The sequence below is a fragment of the Meles meles genome, chromosome 3, assembly GCF_922984935.1.
Source record: "Meles meles chromosome 3, mMelMel3.1 paternal haplotype, whole genome shotgun sequence".
NCBI lineage: Eukaryota > Metazoa > Chordata > Mammalia > Carnivora > Mustelidae > Meles > Meles meles.
In genome coordinates this window covers 171,368,128-171,390,023 of record NC_060068.1, presented here as the reverse complement: position 1 = coordinate 171,390,023, position 21,896 = coordinate 171,368,128, and the positions used below count along the sequence as shown (strand labels likewise).

At 41.2% G+C, this 21,896-nt stretch overlaps 1 protein-coding gene across 1 annotated transcript in view; it reads right to left on the bottom strand.

Moving 5' to 3' along the window:
* The window catches only part of MARCHF11 (membrane associated ring-CH-type finger 11), a 99,342-nt gene that overhangs the window by 18,643 nt on the left and 58,803 nt on the right, over positions 1-21,896 (bottom strand). The window contains exon 3 of the mRNA XM_046000639.1: positions 3,579-3,771. Coding sequence (XP_045856595.1) covers positions 3,579-3,771 — 193 coding nt within the window. The remainder of the gene's footprint in view (positions 1-3,578; positions 3,772-21,896) is intronic.

Genomic DNA, 21,896 nt, shown 5'->3' with positions numbered 1-21,896 from the left:
GCGCTAATCAAACCCTTACATATTTAATTTGAATCATCATCTAGGATCTGTGCTGTCCAATACGATAGCCACTAGCCACAGGTGGCTATTTATTTAAATTTAAGTTAATTTAAAGAAATTAAAATTCAGTTTCTCTTTCTCACAAACCACGTTCAAGTGCTCAGTAGCCAAATGGAGCCCATGGCTAGTGTCTGTGGTACTGGACACCAGACGGACATCTTTATGAATGTAGTAAGTTCTACTAGACAGCCAGAGTCCAGGTATCTCAACCCTAAGAGTACCTTGACCCCTGGGAGAATTCAAAAGTTGAATGCAAGAAAAAACTGAATCTTGGAAAAGCAGAAAGCGTATTAACTAATAATAATGAATAAAAGCAGAAGACAAATTCACTATGTGTACAAAGGAGTAAACAGATTTCCCCAGGTAAATACATCTTCTACAAATCTTTACATTTTGTATTTAACAATCCATCAATAATCTCTTCCTCAGCAGTACAACCCCTGGCTGGATTATAACATTTCTTTCATTCAGGTATAAGCTTCTGTGGATTTTCAGAATTATTTTTTAAACATTTATGAAGCTGTCAGTCTGCTCCTTCTCATTTAGGTATAAACCAGTTTGAAAAGTTTACCTTAAGGCCTTCTGAATGGGAAGCCAACTTGACATTGTCCAATGGTGACAAGGGGGCCACCTCCCTACTACTTGCTAAGCTGACTCATCTGTTAGCCTGCCTGGCTATCACTCCCCCTTGGAATCTACCTGGAACCACCCCCACCTTGCATACAACACCCCAGCACTCATGTCTCCCCGCTTTGTCCAACTACCACTCCTGTTCCTCCTTCCAGGACCAAGTACATCCCACCATCTTTTCTTTACCTAGCCACCCGCCTGTCTTCCTCTGCGGCTGGGAGCTCCTCGGGGGCAGGAAAGTGACTGACCCTGATTTGTATACCCAGCACCTAGCACTAAGTCTGACACAAAGAAAGTTCTCAATAAATATTTATTGATCTGAGCTCAGCAAACTGGACATGCTTTCCACCCTAACTCAGACTCTTAAATCCTGTGGTGAGGGATAATCTGAGGTATAATCAGTGTAATCTATCTTGTTACTGTCTACATTTAATTCAACAGACATTTGAATTAATTTGAAACATCAGCAGGAACTATTACTGGCTATGATCCAACTGGTTACTGATAGCCTATGTGTATTTGCTAACTTGACTGTAGCAGTTTCCCAACTTCTCGAGAAAAAAAATGTGATTTTCTCTGGGCCCAAACAGACCAATTAACGTGATTATGAAGTGACAGGAACAATGCCATTCCATTTGAATTCTTTAACATTTTTCAAAATACAAGTAAATGCTTACCTGATGAGATTTGGATTTAATGAGTCAAAATGTAATGAAAAGTACTGTCAGTATTTAAAACTTCAGTAAAAACTCATGGTCCAAAGTGTAAGCCAGGAAAGTATCAACTGGCTTTCGTTCCTAAGAAACTTATCTTTATAAAATGGGCAAATACCCAAATTTCAAAAGGAAGCCTGAATATGTCATATTCTGCCAAAAAATCATTAGCTCATATGTATGTGCTTTTAAAACCAAAGTTGAATAATTCTGATTAAAAGACTGGCATTAGCAATCAAAATTTAAGACCTAGTAACTCAGCATTAAATGTAACCTGTGAAAACCAGGAAAGTGAGTTCCTAACTGGAATGTGTGTGTGTGTGTGTGTGTGTGTGTGTGTGTGTGTGTATTCCTCTTTAGTGCCATTATGATATCAAAGTTCAAAGTCAACTGGACTCTCTCCCTCCAGGTTGGACTGGAAGCCTAATGGTTCCTTTGTTTTTCATCTCTCCTTTTCGTATCAATGAAATACCACATTTCATAACATTGATGCTGGAGGACCGAATAAACACGATCTATCTCTGAACTTAACTGCGGAGTCTGTAGAACAATTCTGTGACTCTCCTTTATTTAGAGTGATATCCTAGAGACTATATTTGTATAGAGTTGTGGCATTTCCAAATGCTTACAAATGCATTATCATATTTAATGCAAATTGTTTGTATACATGATTAGCTTAATCATTCAGGCAACATCTGCTCAGTTTACATATTATTCATGACATTTCCTCCTCCCCCCATTCTTTTTCCTTCCTGGTCTGAAATGTGATGGTTTTCTTTCCTATTAGTCTTGTACTAGTGGCAAGGGAGGAAAGAAAGGAGAGGAAATTCAGGCTAATCCTATTTTAAAATTTATAGAGTTCTTTTAGAAAAAAAGTCACTGAGAATATTAAAACTTCTAGTTAAATTAAGGCACTGGTGAGTAGAGGCATGAATTTAAGTGATTTGAACTATTTTAATATTTGTGACTTATTCAAATGCCTTTCATTTATAATTTCCAATTAATAACATCATTGTTTAGAATCATTATTTCCTTTATTTAGGCCTGTCTGCTAGGGAGTATTATTTCCGTCTTCATGCGTGAGGAAAGAGGACACAGAGAAACACAGAGTTGGTCTGTCCCAGCAGAGGCCCAGATTGGAAACCAAGTCACTGGATCCCAAATTGCACCCTTCCCTGAAACCAGTGGTTCCCAAGCTTGAGCATGTGTGAGAATCTCAGGGGCCTTCTGATGCACAAATGGCCGGGGCGGGCTTGGGGGGGTGGTACTTTTCCCAACCCTGAAATTTCTGATTTGGCAGATGGAGCGGGGCCTGACAACGTGCATTTCCCAGCGGGACCACACTTTGAGAACCACTGCTGTCAACCATGGCTGCCTCTTCCAGCTTTCTTACACAGCCTACTAAGCTGCATCAGAGCAGAGAAAGCCTCTTTGAGACCCCATGGCCCTCTACGTCCCCAACCCCCACAGCCGACCAGACACCATTCACAGCGCCAGAGCCAGGCCCCTCACACAGTTAAACCGACTTCCGTTTTCTCATGGTACTAGGGAAACAGCAGATCAGCCAAGAGAAACGTGTAAGTCACCTTTTCTGGTAGAATCTGTTTAAGCTAAAATGTTTGATCCTTTTTTTCTTCTAAGCCACTGAATTGATTAAGCAAAACAAAGAAGCCCAAGACAGAAAGGAAAACTGACCCCTGGTCCCCAACCCTTCAAGGAGCACTTATGTTCTCGAGGAATCTGAGTCACCTTGCCACAAGGTAAGCCCTCCCAGGGACTGTCGGTCCTCTCCCCAAACACACAGACCACCACCGGCATCCGTCAATACTTCCCCGGTTTGCTGAAGAGGGGGCTGATGTGCTCTCATTCCCTGGAAATAAATGACAGTCCTTCTCTTGCCCACCCCCAGTCATTTCCTCCACTTCTCCTTCCTTTCTGTTGCAAAATAAGTCCCTTTAAATGGACATTATCCTGTTCATTTTTTAGGCTGCATGGGAAGATAGATACTATGCTTTTTGAAGGAAGTGGCCAGATTGTGACACTCCCAACAGTTAAGTAGCTGGAAAACTGAGATCACGTGAACCACAACAGTCTATATGAGATCCCACTCGTGAAAACGTAGTAGCTGCAAGAAATGGATTACCGACAAGTTAATGTTCAACGTCATGGTCTTACCTATGCACACTAGATCCATAAAACCATACATTCCATAGCAGATTTGAAAAAGGATGTCCTTCCTCTGCCACACTGCATAGGGGCTGAAGGCTGACCAGAGGAGCCAGGTCACACTCGCTATTAAGAACAGGGATCCTAGGATTACAGCAATCATCTGAACTTTCTCAACCAGTGTTATAGAAATGCTTTGCCACTAAAAGAAAAACAGAGGCATGTGAGAAAAAGGTGCTGTGTTTAATTGAAAAAGAAAAAAAAAAAAAGAACACATTTTCAGCCCCATGTTTCTCTCCATCATGTTAGACCCTTTTCAACCTGATCAGCCCCCAAATGAATTTTTCCATTTCATCAGGCTATAAAAAATAAACAAGCAGATAAAGATTAATGAATTGCCTTAGCTTCATTATTTTCCATAATTCACCATTCTGCAAATTTAATCTAGTTTTATTCCAGATAACACTTCTGAGAGTGAATGGCTGAAGAATATTTAGTACCTGCGATCACATTATTATCTTTCACGCATGCACAAAATTAAATAGACTTTGAAGATATGTGTTGAGGACTCCTCTATTTGGAAACTTATTTTGCTCTTTAACACATTTGGCTACTGCAAAAAGGGGAACTGTCTCTTGTTTGTACACCAAAAAACTGCATAGGAAACAAATAAGGTATGTAAGAACAGTGAAAAGTCATTAAAGTAACACACTAGAATTATAAGGGAACTATACGATTGTACATTATCTGTTGTCGGTACATTTCATGTACTCAGATATTACTGTACTTCAATTATCTAAGGGGTGATCTGTGAAGCCATTTTTGTCAAGATTTAGAATTTGTAAACAAATGGAGTATCTTTGAAATTCACAAACTGCGTAAGTACCGCACTAGTCAATGAGGAGAATAATTTGGTATCCTAAGTATCAGTATTTGGGAGGATTTTACAGTACAAATGATCAAAAATCTTGCAAGGGTGTTATCAACTTGAAAAAATTAATTAGTCATGTTCTCCCTTTCGCATAATTGAGAAGAAACAAAACTAGAATTGCTATTATGGTTTGTCAGTAAACAATGAAACTCAAAACAACCTGCACAATTTCATTCTGTGTGAAAGAGCTCTGGCTGTTGCAACATATGGCTTGTCAAAAGAATTCCGAAGCAGTTTAAATCAGCTTTAAAAGCAAATGAGCTTGAACATTCAGTATCCGTTGGGTGAATGTGATATTTCCTTAAAACTCTTTACTTACCTTTAAGTCTGAGTACATGCATCCCAAATGGCAAGTCTATCACTACCCTTCCCTCTCTCCCTCACTGCCTCTGTCTCTCATCATAAATACTTTACCTACCACATTTACATGTGCCCTTTCCCTTGCATATTCATGGATGTTGTTCAATTCGACATTTGTTAGAAATTAAGTGTCAAAATGCATTTGAAATATTGAATTCTCTAAAGTCATTTATTTTTCCTTTAAAAACTGCAGAACCAAATGACAGCTCGGTGGAATTCTACAAGAAGGGTATTTCTAACGATTTTCATATGCAGATTCATTTACTGAAAGATGACTTTTGCTTTTACAATTCTGGATAAGTAATAATTAAATTTGTCAATATTACCTTGTTATACAACTGAATCAATTTATTTCAAGCATGTATATGAATTTGATGTTTTTTTTTAAACTGGTCTCCTGACATAATTTTAAACAGATTCATTTCAAATAGCCAGGCATTGGAATTTAAAGCCATTTTAAATCTGGTGTCACCAAACAGGTAAGAAGTGTCACTATTTGTTGGTTTTGTTTGGTCTCAGTGCTCACTGAAATCTGCATTAAACACAACAGCACGGTGAGCAGCACAGGAAACCACTCCCAGCTAACGTCCCCCCCAGACGGGTGCTATCATGCCATATGCTTATGTTACTCCTTACCGATTTATTAACCACATCAGATAGATGAAAACAAAGCATACCTTTAAATTTATGGGGCAAAGGTACACAAGTTGTGTGTATGTATGTGTGTGTGTTTGTGAGAGATTTTCACATTTGTTTCAAAACACATAAGCCTGAATCACAGGAGTCTTGGGTAAGCAGCAGTGAGTAAGGATTTATCCAGAATGGTACAGGGTGCCTGGGTGGCTCAGTCAGTTAAGTGGCTGACTTTGGCTCAGCTCATGATCTCAGGGTCCTGGGATCAAGCCCCACCTAAGGCTCTCTCTGCTCAGCAGGGGCCTGTTTCTCTCTCGTGCTGTCTCTCAAGTAAATAAATAAAAATCTTAGGGAAAAAAAAAATGGACTTACTGATATCTACTTTCCTTTCCCAGAAATCCTTTACGTTCCACGTTCATTCTGTAGGTTTTGTGGAGTTAAATTTGGACAGCTCAATATTGTACAATTAAACATATTTCGCTTCAGTTAGGCTTACTAATTAATTGATCCAAGACTGCCTGCAGACCAAGTTAGAAAAACATGGTGGCCACAGCCATATGTGGTGAGATCCTACCAACCACTCGGGAGTTTGGGGAACTGGACAGGATGGAGGGATGCAGCTGAGCTATCTCCTGGGACATGGGAAATTACAGTGGCTTCCATCTGAGAGTGAACGTGACTGCCAGCCACACTGGGCCTGGAAGCTTCTGACGCGCATGGCTTAGGCTGTTCCTTGGCAGGGAAGGAGAATGAGCGAAGGGACAGACCTACCAGGAATAAGAAACACAGATGTTTCACACTTGTCAGAGGACATCAAATTTAAAATGGCTTAAAAATCCAAATACCTGGTAGGTTGAAATTAATGTGTTTTAAAACTATGCCCAGAAAGCTAGGGAAAAAAAGAGAAAAACTCTCAATTTCAATACACTGAGATGCTTATTTATTATTATCAGAGAAATTAATTTTTGTGATAGAGATGGGAAATAATTTGAGATTTTTGAAGCTTCTTTCTCAAGAAGGATAAACTGCTCAAAATCTATAATAAGCTCCCTGAAATTTCTGGTTTTATATCACTCTGGTGACAATGCAAATACGCGTGTCTGAAAGTGCATCAATGTTCTTCATACACTGATGAACCTTAAAATCAGCACCATTCCACTGAATAGCTAATGAGGGCAAACCATTATTGAAACCAAAATCATTAAAATGATTATGAACATAGGGATTTTCCCTTTGAACGCTGATATCATCTTGGTAATTTCTTTGCCCATTATATAACGCTCTTTCTTACTGCTACCATTATGCAAAAAAAGTGGGATTGTTCACATTCTTCCCCTAGGAGAAATAATGCTGCTTTCCACCAGTAGGAAACACCCACCTGGCATCTTTGCCCTGAGAGGTACACATTATCTAGCAGGCTCAGACTCAAGAAGCTGTGTTAATGGACCATTAGCTTAGACAATAAAAATAGAAGATGAGTCTCTCGGGGCTTCTCTCCCCATCCCAATGGTATCCAAGGCCTAGATTTCAGTCTGCAAGATATTTCTGAATCTTGAACAGAATTTGTCAACTATCAAACATACTTTTCACCTCTAAAACTTAGATGTATGGATGGATGTATACATGTATGTGGGTGTATTTATTTAAATTTCTTTCCAAGTTTGGAAAGGTAAGTACCATACCGATAAGCAGAATGACTCTGGATAATTGTTACTGGGCACCTGGGTGGCTCAGTCATTAAGCGTCTGCCTTCGGCTCGCATCATGATCCCGGGGTCCTGGGGTCGAGCCCGGCAGCAGGCTCCCTGCTCAGCGGGAAGCCTGCTTCTCTTCCTCTCCCATTCCCCCTGCTTGTGTTCCCTCTCTTGCTGTCTCTTTCTCTCTCTCTTTCTGTCAAACGTATAAATAAATCTTTTAAAAAATAAATTATTATTATATCTTTCCATAATATTTGAATATGTTTGACTTTTATATTCCTGAAAAGACGTTCACGTCTACACAAACTATTGGCTGTATTGTTAGAAAAAATGGGACCAAGTAGTTCCTCTTCTGAAAATTCATCCTCATTTGTTGTATAGAAGCAACTTAATAATTACAGTCTATATTTATATAGGGCTGACATGTCCCAGGCAATTTTCTAAGAGTTTTTTTTAATTCATTTAATCCATTTAATCCCCACAATAACTCTGTGAGGAAGGTACTATTATTATCCCCATTTTAAAGATAAGTAACCTGAGGCAGAGAGAGGTCAATTTGCCCAAGGTTACACACCTAGTAAGGACAAAAGCTGACATTGAACCCAAGCAGACTGACTCCTAAGTTCACACTTTTATATTATATTTATATTATATACTTATATGTCTTTGAACAACACAGAGATTAGAGATGCCAATCCCCCAAACACACAACCAAAAAACCCATGTATAACTTCTGAATCCCCCAAAACGGAACTACTAATAGACTACTGTTGACCAGAAACCTTAGCAATGACAAGGGCACCTGGGTGGCTCAGTCGGTTGAGCATCTGGCTCTTGATTAAGGCTCAGGTCATGATCTCAGGGTTGTGAGATCAAGTCCTGCATCGGGCTTGGGCTTGCGCTCAATAGGGAGTCTGCTTGGGGAGACTTGCCCTCTTCCCCTCCCTCCCACCATTGTGTGTGTCTGCACGCTCACTCAGATAAATAAATAAATCTTAAAAAGAAACCTTAGCAGTGACATAAACAGTAAACGGAGTCATATTTTGTAAGTTTATATATTATATGCTGTATTCTTATAATAAAGTAAGCTAGAGGGGGGAAATATGAAGAAAATCATGAGAAGAGAAAATTCATTTACAGTACTGTACTGGATTTATCCGAAACATCCATGTATAAGCAGGTTTACGCTGTTGAAACCTGTCGTCCAAAGGTCATCTGTGCTATACAGTAATTCTGAGCTCTGACGACAATTAACTACACATATCCCATTCTGATGACAACTACATATATCCGTCTTTGCAGATACACTACAGTTCTCCTGGGAACAGCTTCAAGTCTCTGTTCTTTGGTCCTGAAATAGCTGGACTGCTGGCTACGAGCCATTCCCTGAACCCAAGTGGCACCCCCAAGTCTACATTCCTAATGAAAGGAGCCCCGTGAAGGAGGGCTGCGTATGTGGCACTGTGTCAGTGCCTGGCATATAACTCTTGCAGGAAGGATGAAAGGAAGGGAGGAAGGGATAGAGGCATATGATGAGGAAGAGAGGAAAGGAAAGGGAAGGAAGGAAAGGAGGAAGGGAAAGGGGGAAGGGGAGAGGAAGAGAGGGAGGGATGGGTACATTCTCCAATTTTGCTTAATCTGTCTCCCCATATTACCCGAAATGTCACATACTTTTCATTTTGGTCCCTCTCTGCCTTTGAGCATGTTCCTTTCTCAGCATGCTATGCCCTTCTCCCTTTTCTCATGGAGAGAAATCTCTCACCCATCTGTAACTGGTTCACATGCCAAGTCTTCTAAACAGCCGTCCCCTCCTCCCCTTGTGCAGAATCCCTCTGTCTGGACCCCATAATCCACTGTTTATATTTCTGTTTAGTGCAGATTTCTCTCTTGCATCCCAGATGATTATCTCCCTATCCCCAACAGATTGTAAGTTTCACGAAGGCAGAAGGTGAGTCTCACCCAGAAAATGCTTGGCTCCTTGGTATTCTGACTTCAGTTCCCATCATCCTTCTGATGTCCACAATCTCATTCTCTGCACATCCATTCTGTCCTTCCTACGGGATCAAGTCCCAGGTCTGGCCAAACCACCAATGAGTAGAGAAGTGAGAATTTAAACTCCGACCTATTTCCAAAGCCCAAGTTCTTTCCAAAATGCCCTTCTCTTTGCCTACATAAACGGACACATCTTACCTCTGAAAACAAAAACAAACTGGGCATAATTATACGTCTTGAAAAGGTGGTTGTACAGCTAGGGAAAAGTCAACATATGCAAAAGGCAGTTGAGCAGAGCAGAGTGCCAACGAAATGGGAACGATTGTTTTCTAAATGGCGTTCTCGAATACTTCTTCAGTCTGAAAGTTGCAGTTTGTTAAACGAATATTAACACAAAGAAGATAATCTCAGGGAGCCAGAGCTCTTTTGTTTTACTGAAATTTAAAATGAATGAAATAAATTCACATTGGAAATTATTTAATATTCTCATTATACACAGCTGTTTAGAGATGTACCAAGCACAGTCCACCGGTCATAAAAAGACACAGACAAGGTACATGGCTCAGAATTGGGAATCACTGTGTGTGAGGGTTCATGTCAGTGTGGCATTCTTCATGAGGAATTAGATAATTACACCAATAATTACCACAGACTTCTTTGAAGCCATGGCAAAACGGCTGCTTTTCCCAAAGAAATCTAACTAATTGATACAGATTTCTAAGTTCCTTCAGAGAAAAAAGGATGAAAGAATAAGCTGGGAATTTTCTTTAAAGAAATGATGGGAGTCCAATCCAAGGTAAGAACAAGTCATCTCCTCATATAAATCACTTCCAGCTCATAAGATAAGAATGGGAGAAAGGCATCCACTCCATCGGGCCTCCAGGAAGCTATTTAGAAAGATGTACCTGTCGTTCCATTGTCTGAAACAGTTAATGCACCTTCTCAATTTAGAACCCAATTTCCTCCCTGAAAATCACACACGCTCAGAGGGAATGAAATTGAACTCAAAGAAGGTGATTCGTTCAGTGTGCATCAAATCCTTCATTCTCAAGTACTGTTTCACCTTTATTTTTAAAGGCAGGTCAGATATGAATCATGAGCTAATAGATATGTAGTATGATGATTTATATTGCACAGTATGACAGTGGGATTACTTACCAGTGTCACAGAAGGGAACACCTGCTCTTAAGAAATGTCCTCTTCAGAAAAATGAATTTAGCTAAAACCTATTTTCAATCATCTCAGATGGTGTTTAAATTGAACCACTGTAAGTTGGGATTTGAAATGCCAGCAGAAAACATCTCTGTGTGTAATCAATGTGACATGAGGATACAACATTCAGTTAATTATATGCCCATTCTTTGTAGAGTTGTATTTATAGGCTGCATAGTAAACAGGATTTCTTGCTTTGGTATGGGTCCTCTCTGCTAGAAAAACTTCTTCAGAAACTTATCAGAGCTGAAATTAAAATCAGACAAAACACATTTGCTTTACCAGAGAAAGATGAAATCTTTTTTTTTTTTTTTGAGAAAGGTGAAATCTAAATAACTCAGAGAAAATAAATAAATAGGCAAAAAAGAACTGCTTCTTTAAAATAATTAAGAAAAACTGATAAAACTCTACTACAGGTAATGAAGAAATAAAAGAGAAGATATAAAATGACTGCTTCTACAAGTAAGAAGAGTAATAAAGGAATATAATAAACAACTTTATGCCAATTAATTTAATAACATAGATGAAATAAATTATTTGAAAAACATAAGTTATCAAACTGACTCAAGAAGAAATAGAATGTATGACTAACTCATTACGAAATAAGTTGAACTTATAATTAAAAGCCTTCAACAAATAAATGAACAAATGCCTCAAGGACCAGATGGTTTTACTGGAGAATTTTGTCAAACATTTCAGAAAAAAAAAAAAAATCAAAGTTACATATACTCTATCAAAAATAAAAGAAGACAGAATATTCCCCAACTTATGTTATGAGGTAATGCAAAACGCTGATACCGAACCCTGAAAAAGAAAAGAAAATTTTAAGAAAAATTTCAGACTGATATTCCCTATGAGCATAAATGAAAAAGTAATCATCTACAAAATATTAACAAATCAAATCCAGTGTAAATAAAAAGACTAATGCATCCTGAGTGAGTGGGACTTACCCTAGAGTTGAAATTTTAATACAACAAAATGTTAATCAGTGTAGTTAATGATATTAAGAAACTAAAAAATAAAAAAGAGAAAGATCCTCTTAAAAGATGCAGTAAAATTATATGACAAACACTCATTCAAGATAAAAACTAGGAATAGAAAGAAAAGTTCTTAACCTGAAAAGAGCATCTACAAAAGACTGAAAGCTAGGATCATACTTAATGGTGGGAGGAAAGAAACAATGCTTTCTCCCTAAGATCAGGAAGTGGGCAGAGATGTTCACCCTTATTACTCCTATTCACTAGGGAACTAGAATTCCTAGTCAATGGAATAAGTCAAGAAAAAAAAAGGCATAAAGATTGTAAAGGCAGAACTATAAAATTATTTCTATTTGCAGATGACATGATTATCGAGAAAATCCTAGGGAATCTACAAGAAAACCTAACAGAATAAAGAAGTTAATTCAGCAAAGCCTCAAAAAAAAGTTCGATAAACAAAGATCAATTGTATAAAATACCACAGCAAAAAGTTGGGAAATGAAATTACAAAAAAAAAAAAAAAAAAACTACATAAAAAATACCATAAAACATTAATTATTTAGGACTAAAATTTTTAAAAGATAATCTGCAGGGGCACCTGAGTGGCTCAGTGGATTAAGCCTCCACCTTCGGCTAAGGTCATGATCTCAGAGTCCTGGGATCAAGCCCCACATTGGGCTCTCTGCTTGGCAGGGAGCCTGCTTCCTCCTCTCTCTCTGCCTGCCTCTCTGTCTACTTGTGATCTCTCTCTGTCAAATAAATAAATAAAATCTTAAAAAAAAAAGATAATCTGCAAATCACTCTAAAATAAATTAAAGAAGACCTAAACAAATGGCACTTATGAAGACTTACTACTGTTCAGATAATTATTCTCCCCAAATTTAGGTTCTACAGTTAAATCAGAAGAAAGTAGTATCAGAAAAACAATGGTTTCTCGTTACTGTTTACAGTTTCAAATCAAAGTCCACTGGTTTAGAATGATCACTAATCAGTTGACATTATCCATTTAATTTTAACTCACAATGATTAAAAGGAAAAACAAATCTCCAAATTGCTGGTAGCATTCTCCACAAGAGTTCAGCAGAAAACCCTCTGGACTTACTTTCTTGTAGGGAGCCAACTTTCCCACAGTTCCCTTGACAGGTCATTAACACATATCCTGCAAGGCACCAAGGCACCGTGTCTTGGCTACAGAACATCATTTTGCTTAATTAAAATGCCTGGAACCAGATCACATGACCACCAAAAAAAGCAAAAAAGTGGAGGGCACCTCCCCATGTGTACTAGGGGATGTTGTGAGGGCTTCATATTATTGTGCAGTACTCACAGCACCCCTGAAATTTTATTCTTTCTTCCAGAAACCTGGAAGTTCCAAGAGGTTTGACAAGCCATGTCTCTGAACTACAGAGATTGTAGTCAATATGGTTTGCAGCTCAATGAGAAGAAACTGAGCACCTCAAGATGAGGTTTACCATGGGGGATCCTGGGATGAGTGTCAAGGACTATGTGTCTGGGACCTAGGATTAAGTGAAGTAGGAGATTTTCTTTCCCCAGAATAAAGCCCCTTAGAAGATGGGGATGGGGGGGTGGGGCAGGGTTAGGGTGGTGGGTTATGGACATTGGGAAGGGAATGTGCTATGGTGAGTGCTGTGAATTGTGTAAGACTGATGATTCATAGACCTGTACCCCTGAAGCAAATAATGCATTATATGTTAATTTTTTAAAAAAAGGAAGAAGAAAGAAGAAGAAGAAGAAGAAGAAGAAGAAGAAGAAGAAGAAGAAGAAGAAGAAGAAGAAGAAGAAGAAGAAGGAGAAGAAGGAGAAGAAGGCCTATAAGACTTTACTCTGGTGAGGAGGTTCTTCCCAGTTTTCCTCATGACAGTTAGGCTTGATTGCACTAGATGTAGGAATAGGCAAGGATGACCTTTGACTTCAGGGTCAGGAGAACAAAGTCCTGGATGAATTGGGACAAAGACAAAACTGACCCAAGGCCACGGAGAGCACCAAAGGGACCACAGATCCAGAGCTAAGCAGGCCAATATGACCAGAGAGTCTGCAAAGTGTGAAAATTTAGTTCTGGTGGTGGGGGGAGGGAAGGGAAGGAAAAGAATCTAAAATCAAGGTTTGGTTACTGAGAAGTAAAACTAGTGGAGCCCAGAGATGTGGCGCGGGAAGGGACGCTACACAGGAGGGGCATCTGTGAATGGCTGGGGACCACGACACCAACTACATACGTGAGAGGAGTCTTGTAAAGCACCCTGTGTCCAGAAAAAACCCTGGAGTAAAAGCTGTCTCTTATCTCGATGCCAAATTTTTGGAATAGGAGACTAAGTCCTAGAGAATATCCTCTCTGGCCGCCTCCATATTCGCCAGATGATGGTAGATCAAAGAAGCTGAAGGTGTGGAAAGTTTTCCTATAAGAGATGAGTATCCTTAATTGGAAGGTTTGTCTGAGAAAAATCTCTCAAAAGACTATTAACAGAAACAACAACTTTTGAACTAACAAGCATTACTTCAGCAACTAGAGGACACATCGTCTGCATGAGAAATACCAAAAATTCTGGATTTCCGTTAAGATAAAGCATATTGATTCTCCCCATTTTTTCTTTTCATTCTTCCAGAATTGTTCTCCACCACATCTCTCAATGTTCTCTCTTATTCAATTGTTTTGATTGTTACAGATTTTCATAATTGTTAAAGGTGTATTAAACCACATTTATCCAAAATTTAGGATAAAAATACACTTAGCTCTTCAGTGTTCCTGTGAACACTGCCTTTTCTCTCTGTGTTAATTCTTTCTGTGACAAAAGCAGGTGCTATCCATTATTTCGAATCAGGGAAATCTGCTCCAAGTGCCAACTGTCCGATAGGGTTAGTCTTAGTAACTAGATTTTGCTCCATATGAATCCAAAGTGTGTCTGTATATAATCCATTTTTAGTTCATTACTCTTCTCAATATTTGATATTAATTATGTTTAAACACAGATTCCCCTGGAGATTTCTATCTACGTAATTAATCAGTGGTCATAACCCTATTTACGTGTTTTCTCCACCAAGAGTTGAAAGCTACCTTTGCTAAAGCTTATTTAAACTCTCAGTCGATGCTGCTGTTTTCAATCTTGATCTTGGAGCACAATTTTCATGGAAAGCAACTATCTTCCCGTTTGAAATACTTGAGCTCATGTCACCCAAACACTGTATATTCTCGTAGTTAGAACAGCGTCCTTGGGTAATTACAGACCAGACCATGAGGAGCATTAGCTCTTCTGTGGGATGTATCCGGAGTCTTAACAAAGTGACTTTTTCTTAGCCGTGGTGAGGCAGCATAATGTGCTGGCGCAAACACACAGCTGCGAATTGACTCTGATAACAAGTGAATTATTCTTAGAAGGCTCTCCAGTGTTCTCTATAAAATGACAGTTGACATGGTATCTCAGAATTATTGTGTACTGACACTCCATGCTTTGCTCCCCTTCCTTAATTGGGTTCTGGGGACTGAACAAGTGCCCATAAGACCATGAAGTCAGGAACAGGGAGGACGCAGTCCATCACACTGAGTGCTGAATGCGCAGCGCCTACTACATGGAACTGGGCTTCGCCTCGGTTCTTGGCCAGGGAAGACTCACCATGAGAGGACACCACCAGCATAAAGGTGTACATAGAAGAGCACCTGCTTTAAATTCCTGATGTGTATAAATGTATCCCCCCTTCAGCATATACTTACCAGATGCCTGGTACTTGTCAGGCACTAAGCAGTTACTAGGCTGGGGAAAAATCCTATTCTTAGGAGAATCACTATCTAAGTATTAAAAAGAAACAAAAAAGGCTTTTAGGACAAGGCAATGGGGGGAGCAGAGTTTGAAAGGATGGGCAAGAATGTCGGCTCAGCGGAGAGTATGCTGAAGACACGGGGAGTGATGGGAAAGCAGACAGGAAGAAGCATGTGCAAAGGAGCTGCGAGGTCTGGAAAACAGTGAAATTTTTATTGTTGCTGGAGAGTAGGGTCCATGTGGACAAGCCGTGGGAGCCAACTCCTGAGGGGATCCCAGGACTGGTTATGGAGTTTGCACTTTATTCTCTCAGGCAATGACTATTAGAAAAATCACAAGGAAGAATCAGGTCTGAAGATGACAGGATGTCTCCAAGGGGCTTATCTGCCTGGCTCTGCTCTTGCTTCTGGTGTTTTCCAAAGAGGGACACAATGTATCCCATCCCATATGCTCTTCTGCTATGTGGCCTTGCCCATTCCTGTCAAGAAGGAGCATTGATTTCTCCACTGTGTTGAGTAATGGATGCTTTAACCAGCAGAATATGGCAGAAGTGACCCTGTATCAGTTCCAAGCACAGACCTTAACCATCATGGCAGCGTTTCTTCTAAGAGGTGTAACCATCTCGAGACCTCCATGGTGTAAGAATCTCAAGACATGAGAAGCCCTGGGTAGGGACGATGTCATGTGAAGAGGAAGCCCAAAGAGCACTGAGGCACTAGACATGTGAATGAGAAGCTAGCTTGGAAGTGGCTCCTCCAATCCCAGACCCCCATCAGATACCACAGTGATCACAGAAGAATCACCCAACTGAACCCTTTCTGACCACAAAATCATGAACGAAAGAAAATGGTGGTTTCAAATCACTAAGTATCGTGATAGCTTTTTCAACAGCAAGAGATGAGTGGGATACCTCCCTTCACTGATCATTCTTTGCCTCATGGTAACTACAGGAGCAATAGGCTGAGAATCAGAAAACCAGACTCTTGGTGCGCCACCAACTCATTCCAGTTCCTCAACTTCTTGAGCCTTCTCTTCTTCACTGTTAAAATGAAGGTGTCAATTAAATCACCTAGAAAACTCCTTTCTGCTCTATAATTTCCTCAAATACCCCTTTCTATTATGTAACCTTACCTTCCCACTCTTATCTCCATCTGTCTCCTTCTCTCCATATCATCTAGGGTTCCTAAGACAAACTGTCTTTAAAAGCACAAGGATTGTGGTGCCTGGGTGGCTCAGTGGGTTAAAGCCTCTGCCTTCAGCTCAGGTCATGATCCCAGGGTCCTGGGATCGAGCCCCGCATCGGGTTCTCTGCTCAGCAGGGAGCCTGCTTCCTCCTCCTCTCTCTCTGCCTGCCTCTCTGCCTACTTGAAATCTCTGTCTGTCAAATAAATAAATAAAAGCTTTAAAAAAAAAAAAGCACAAGGATTTCTTGGGGGAAATGGAAATGATGTAAAATTGGAATGTGCTGATGGTTGCATAAGCCAACGTATTTACTAAAAATCACTGAATTGTGCATTAAAAAATAGGTGATTTTAATTATATATAAGCTATACCTCAATAAAAGTTATTTAAAGATATATTTATTTGTTTTAGAGAGAGAGCGCTAGCAGGAGGGGCAGAGGGAGATGGAAAGAATTTTAAGCAGAATTCCCACTGAGCGCAGAGTCCGACAAGGGGCTTGATCCCAGGACCCCGACATCAGGACCTGAGCAAAAATCAAGAGTCAGATGCTCAACTGACTGAGCCACCCAGGTGCCCCTCAATAAAACTGTTTTTTAAGACCTCAAAAAGTCCTAAAATAGCAAAATGAGTGAAATCTTTTCAGCAATTACTTGCTTGGTTAGTGTGTGCTATCTTTTATTATAAAATACTTGAAATGGGTTTAATTTTTTAATTCCATATAATTCCCCATGCAACCCAATAGAGAGGGGACCCCTAAGAAGGTCATTTACCCAAAATCACTCTGCTCTATCCACACTGGATAAAGAGTTTGGAATCTGGGTGAGATTTGAATACAGGGTCTGATATTTCCACCTGGTTGCTATATGACTTTGGACAAGACCACAGGGACTCCTCAGCAATCACATCTGTGCATACAGTGCTATCAAAGCAGAGATACACTGCATAATCAGAAGCCACAGAAAGCCTAGAGGCGAAGGTAACGTGTGCTCTGGGGTCTTAGAGCATCAGCAGAAGTTCATTAGGCAGGAAAGAAGGTGCCAGATGGAAGACCCAAGGACCCGCGGTTCTTTAGCTTCAGGTCTGATTCACCTTCATCTTATCTTTCAGTCACCGTTCCCACTAGTTTTGAGTTCTCCCCCTCCACAGAGTTTGCAAGCCAACGGCAGTCAAAGAGTGGCTCGCTTAGCCATTAATGTGAATAATCCAGTATAATATCTGGTTTCCACCCTCAGGTAGCCCAGAGTTTCTTTGAGTGATTAGACCCACGGATGGTAAGCAGGGGGCAACAGGCTGTACAAACAATGCAGTATGTCATGAAGCCACAAACTGAAGGGAAGGAATTGCGAGTTTCATGGGGCGGGCGGGGGGAGGGTTGCTGGATAGACACAGACGCAAACTAACACAATACACAACAGCTTCCTGGAAGAGACGGGCTGACACGTGACTGGCAGGGAGAATTCGGAGGAGTGAAAATCTGAGCTAAAACCTTCCAGGCAGGAGCAACTCAGCAAGGCTCCAAGGCGGGAGAATGAGCAAAAGATGTTTCTGCCGTGCACAGTTGTTAAAAAGGGACTGAGAATGGAGGACGCTGGAAAAAACAATTTGAGAAGTGAAAAGTGTTGTCTGTGGGATCGGGCTGCATAACATCCAGCAGTATGACTAATTTTCTCCCTGTAAGTCCTATTGTCCGTGACTATCTGTTCACACATCTGTCCCCGACAGACCTCACTACGAGTTCTCTACAGGCAGGGCTGGACCTTACAGATGTCTGAGTCTTTGTCTCTTGGCGCTGTAGTGACACACCGCCAGAACTCAAGAAACAGTGGGTCAACAATGAGGTCAGATTTTGCTTTATCTCTTTACCTGCCGGACTTCCCAAAAGTCACTTTCACTTTCTCATTCCAATGCTGTTCTTATCCAAGGATGACTTTGCCCCGCCCACTCCCCAGGGGTCCTCTGACAATATCTGGAGGCATGTTCACTTCTCATTCCTGGAGATGGTGCTGTTGGCCTCTAGGGGTCAGGGGTCAGAGATGCTGCCCAACATCCTACAACTTGTAAGTCAGCCCCCACAACACAAAACCGTCTGGCCCAAAAGTTTGCTAGTACCAAGGTCATGAAACGCTCTCCTGGTCTATCACACTTAACGACTAAAATAGATGCTGTGTTTTGACCATTGGTGTTTTAGTTGTTTCCCTTCTGAACACAAAGCAAAAGAAACGAGAGGGGATGAGGCTGACTCTTCAAGATAATTGCACTTAGTTTCCTGGGAAACTGAACAGCAGAGACATCCCAGGTGTGCCACGGGTCAGCATACCAGCCAGCAAACCACATTACACGGTCACTGAATCTGGAAAATGTGTGAGAAATGGTGCAGAGAGGATGATGTCGGCTGCTGACTGATGTGCCAATCTGTTCACAGTGCCCGGCTAAACTCAAGTGCACACTCTCTGTGATTCTGTAGGCAATCAGCTATGTGTATATATTAGCACAACATGCTAATTTTTAAAATGTATGACAGATGATTCAATAAAGCACTGATGAAGGAGGGAAAGGCATGTTGCTTAAGGAAAGATTTCTTTATAACATGGGAGAGATAGATAGGAATGGATAGAAGAAAGGGAGGGAGGGAAAGAGAGAGGGAGGGAAGAAGGAAGGAAGAAAGCAAGGAAGCAAGCAGAGGGAGAGGGAGGAAGGGAGGGAAGGAAGGAAGGAGGGAGGAAAGTAGAAAGGGAAGGTGGGTGATAGATGGACGAATGGATGGACAGAGAGATAGACTGAGCTACCCTCATCCAAGGCCAAGGCCTTGGTCACTATAACATCTGTAATACCGTATGGCCTTTCCACATTGTGTCTCCATACACTGTAATCACCCGGATTACTGGAAACTGTTGGCCTTTTCTAGTTTGGGTTAGGAATTGGAAGAAAGCTATGCAAAAAGATTAGGATGCTGCTAATATTCTGGTACCAACCTGGACCGGGCCACTTTTCAGCCTCGGAGAGAGGAGCCTGTCCTATAGACTAAACTCCTGGGTTGCAGAAGGAACAGCCCTTTAGACAGGAGAGAAGGGCAAAACACTCTGGTTCTGAGATGGTGAGCACAGAAGAAGAATGTATCTCCTGGGGACCCAAATCAGCCTAGTCCAGCTCTGAACACACACAATTTAGAACTTGTCCTCATAAAAGCACATTTGAAAGGAGACAGAACTCTCCTCAGAGGCCCTTCATTTTAAGGAGGAGAAGGGAGGAGTAGAGTTCTACGGCAAGGCCGCCAAGCCGGCCGCCAAGCGGGAACACGAGCATCACACATGGGTCCTCAGCACGGGGCCTCCACACGTACCCCGAAACCTCGCCCTTCCTAGCTGGCTCTTCTCATTCCTGCAGGCTGCTTACGTACGATCCACTCGTAATCCTGCCTTCCCACTCCAGGAGAGTCAGCCAGCTCCTTACGATGGAGGCAGAAATCTCCTGCCCCATGACCATCTACTGCGGCCAGAGCCCTGGACAGCAGGTGACTGTTTTCACAGAGCTTCACCCCTACTTCTTACAAGAAAGTTCTATCTGGAAAACATCCTAAAAAACGAGCATCGCTGAAGGAATGAGTATGAAATTATCCTCCTGACAGCTGAACTGGCTCTGAAGCCACTGTACTGATGAACAAAATTTGTCTGCTAGAAGATGCGAAAGCAAATTTTCTAGAGTTTTCCCTCCCTGGAAATATATGTAGAGTGAAAAAACAAAAACAAAAACAAAAAACAACTAAGTGATCTGAAGATAAGAAGAGGGCTTGAGGGAAACACTATTGCTATTTTTTGGAAATCCTATTACCATATTGTTGTCTTTTAGGAGGTTATGTCGCTGGTGAAGGATAATTTATTCTTCAACAAACTTCTTTGACAAGTTTTACAACCAAAAGTAGGAGCACATGACCAGAGCTAAGCATGTTTTGCAAATAGCAAAAAAAGGCAACTTGTAATCCCACATAATTAATTAATTATGAAATAGCTGTGATAACATTAAATGAGCCCCTCCCTAAAAGAAATAAACCTGTTTCTGGGCATTTTAGGGCAGAGACCAGGAGAGGGAGGGCAGGCATCAGGTTGTGGTAGTGGGTCCAGAACTTGGAAGGTCCTGTCTGGACAAGAAGGTCCTGTCTTGGAAAAGAAAGGGGACCTGCAGGGGTGCAGAAGGGTTCCCAGGGAAGGACAAGCTCCAGGTGGAGAAGAGAAGGAGCCCAGAAGCTCACATCCATTCACTTGCAGAAGCCCCAGCAGCCTGGAACAGGGAAGGAGGGCAGAGAAGGAGGTGCAAAGCGAGAGAGGGCAGCAAGGAGGGCAGCTACCACAGTGGTCCACGGTGTGAGCTCTAGAAGCCGCTCCCACTGACATTAAAACTCCAGGAAGGTGAGAGAGTGGGCAACACAGAATGAGGCCAGCATATTTCCACGTAGCTGGGACCCGTGAGCAAAGTATCTCTCCTGCAGCCACAGAAACGGAGCTCTGTGTGAGCAGCTTAATGGAGACAGCATCTGCGTAGTGTGTGCATGCGGGTGTGAATGCGGGTGTGCCTGCGCGGCCACGTGCTGTGTCCTCCAGCCTGATGATGGTCACCGTCAGAAGTCCCAGTGGAGCTGGACCTCAGTGAGAGTCCTCACTGCCATTTTCTGTATAACCTGGGAAATGTGCTGGACGTTTCAGAGCCTCATTTTGCAAAACAGGGATGATAATACCAATCTATAGAAATACTGTGAGCATCACAAGAGATCATTTTTATAAAATGCTTATTAGCAGCATCCCTGGCACATAAGTGCCCAATGAGCGACATCTAGCTATTAACTGCGAAGAGGATGGACTTCCCAGAATCGCCCCAGCTGAGCTCAGCGATGGTTTATCAAATGCACAAATATCAGCAATGACCCTTTTTTCCCAGGACCATCAGTGTAACTTATCAGTGAAGTCCCATTTGGGGAATATGTTTTCTTTCTGGTTCTCTAGATAAACTGGGCAAATTATATTCATCATTTTGGTACTAATTTAGAAAATTTTAGAATATATGCAATTTTTAAAGACCCCCTCTAAAAGACAAAAATGATAATGCAGAGAATACTAAGGGAGGCCAAGCTCACATAATTCAGTTTCAGTATTTGTAAGATCCTTTTTTTAAGGGGGGGCAGGGGCAAGGGAGAGAGACAGTGAATCTCAAGAAAGTTCCATGCCCAGCCCAAGGCAGGGCTCAGTCTCACAATCCTGAGATCATCACCTGAACCAAAATCAAGAGTAGGACCCTCAACTGACTGAGCCACCTGGGACCCCAATAAGATCATTTTCCACAAATGAATCATTAAAGCATGTCACTGACACAGAGGGGATCAGACGTAATGAAGAAGACTACTCATCCCCTAGACTTCTGCATTTTTCCACCAGTGACATAGGGGCTAATAGTTGTAGGTGAAGAGCAGCAGCATCATATGTGAAGCAAACTATGATACAATATAATCCAACAACATAGTAGGAAATGGATATTTATTTAGACCAGAGAATATCAGAGGTTTAAAAAAGAAGAGTACTTAGAAAC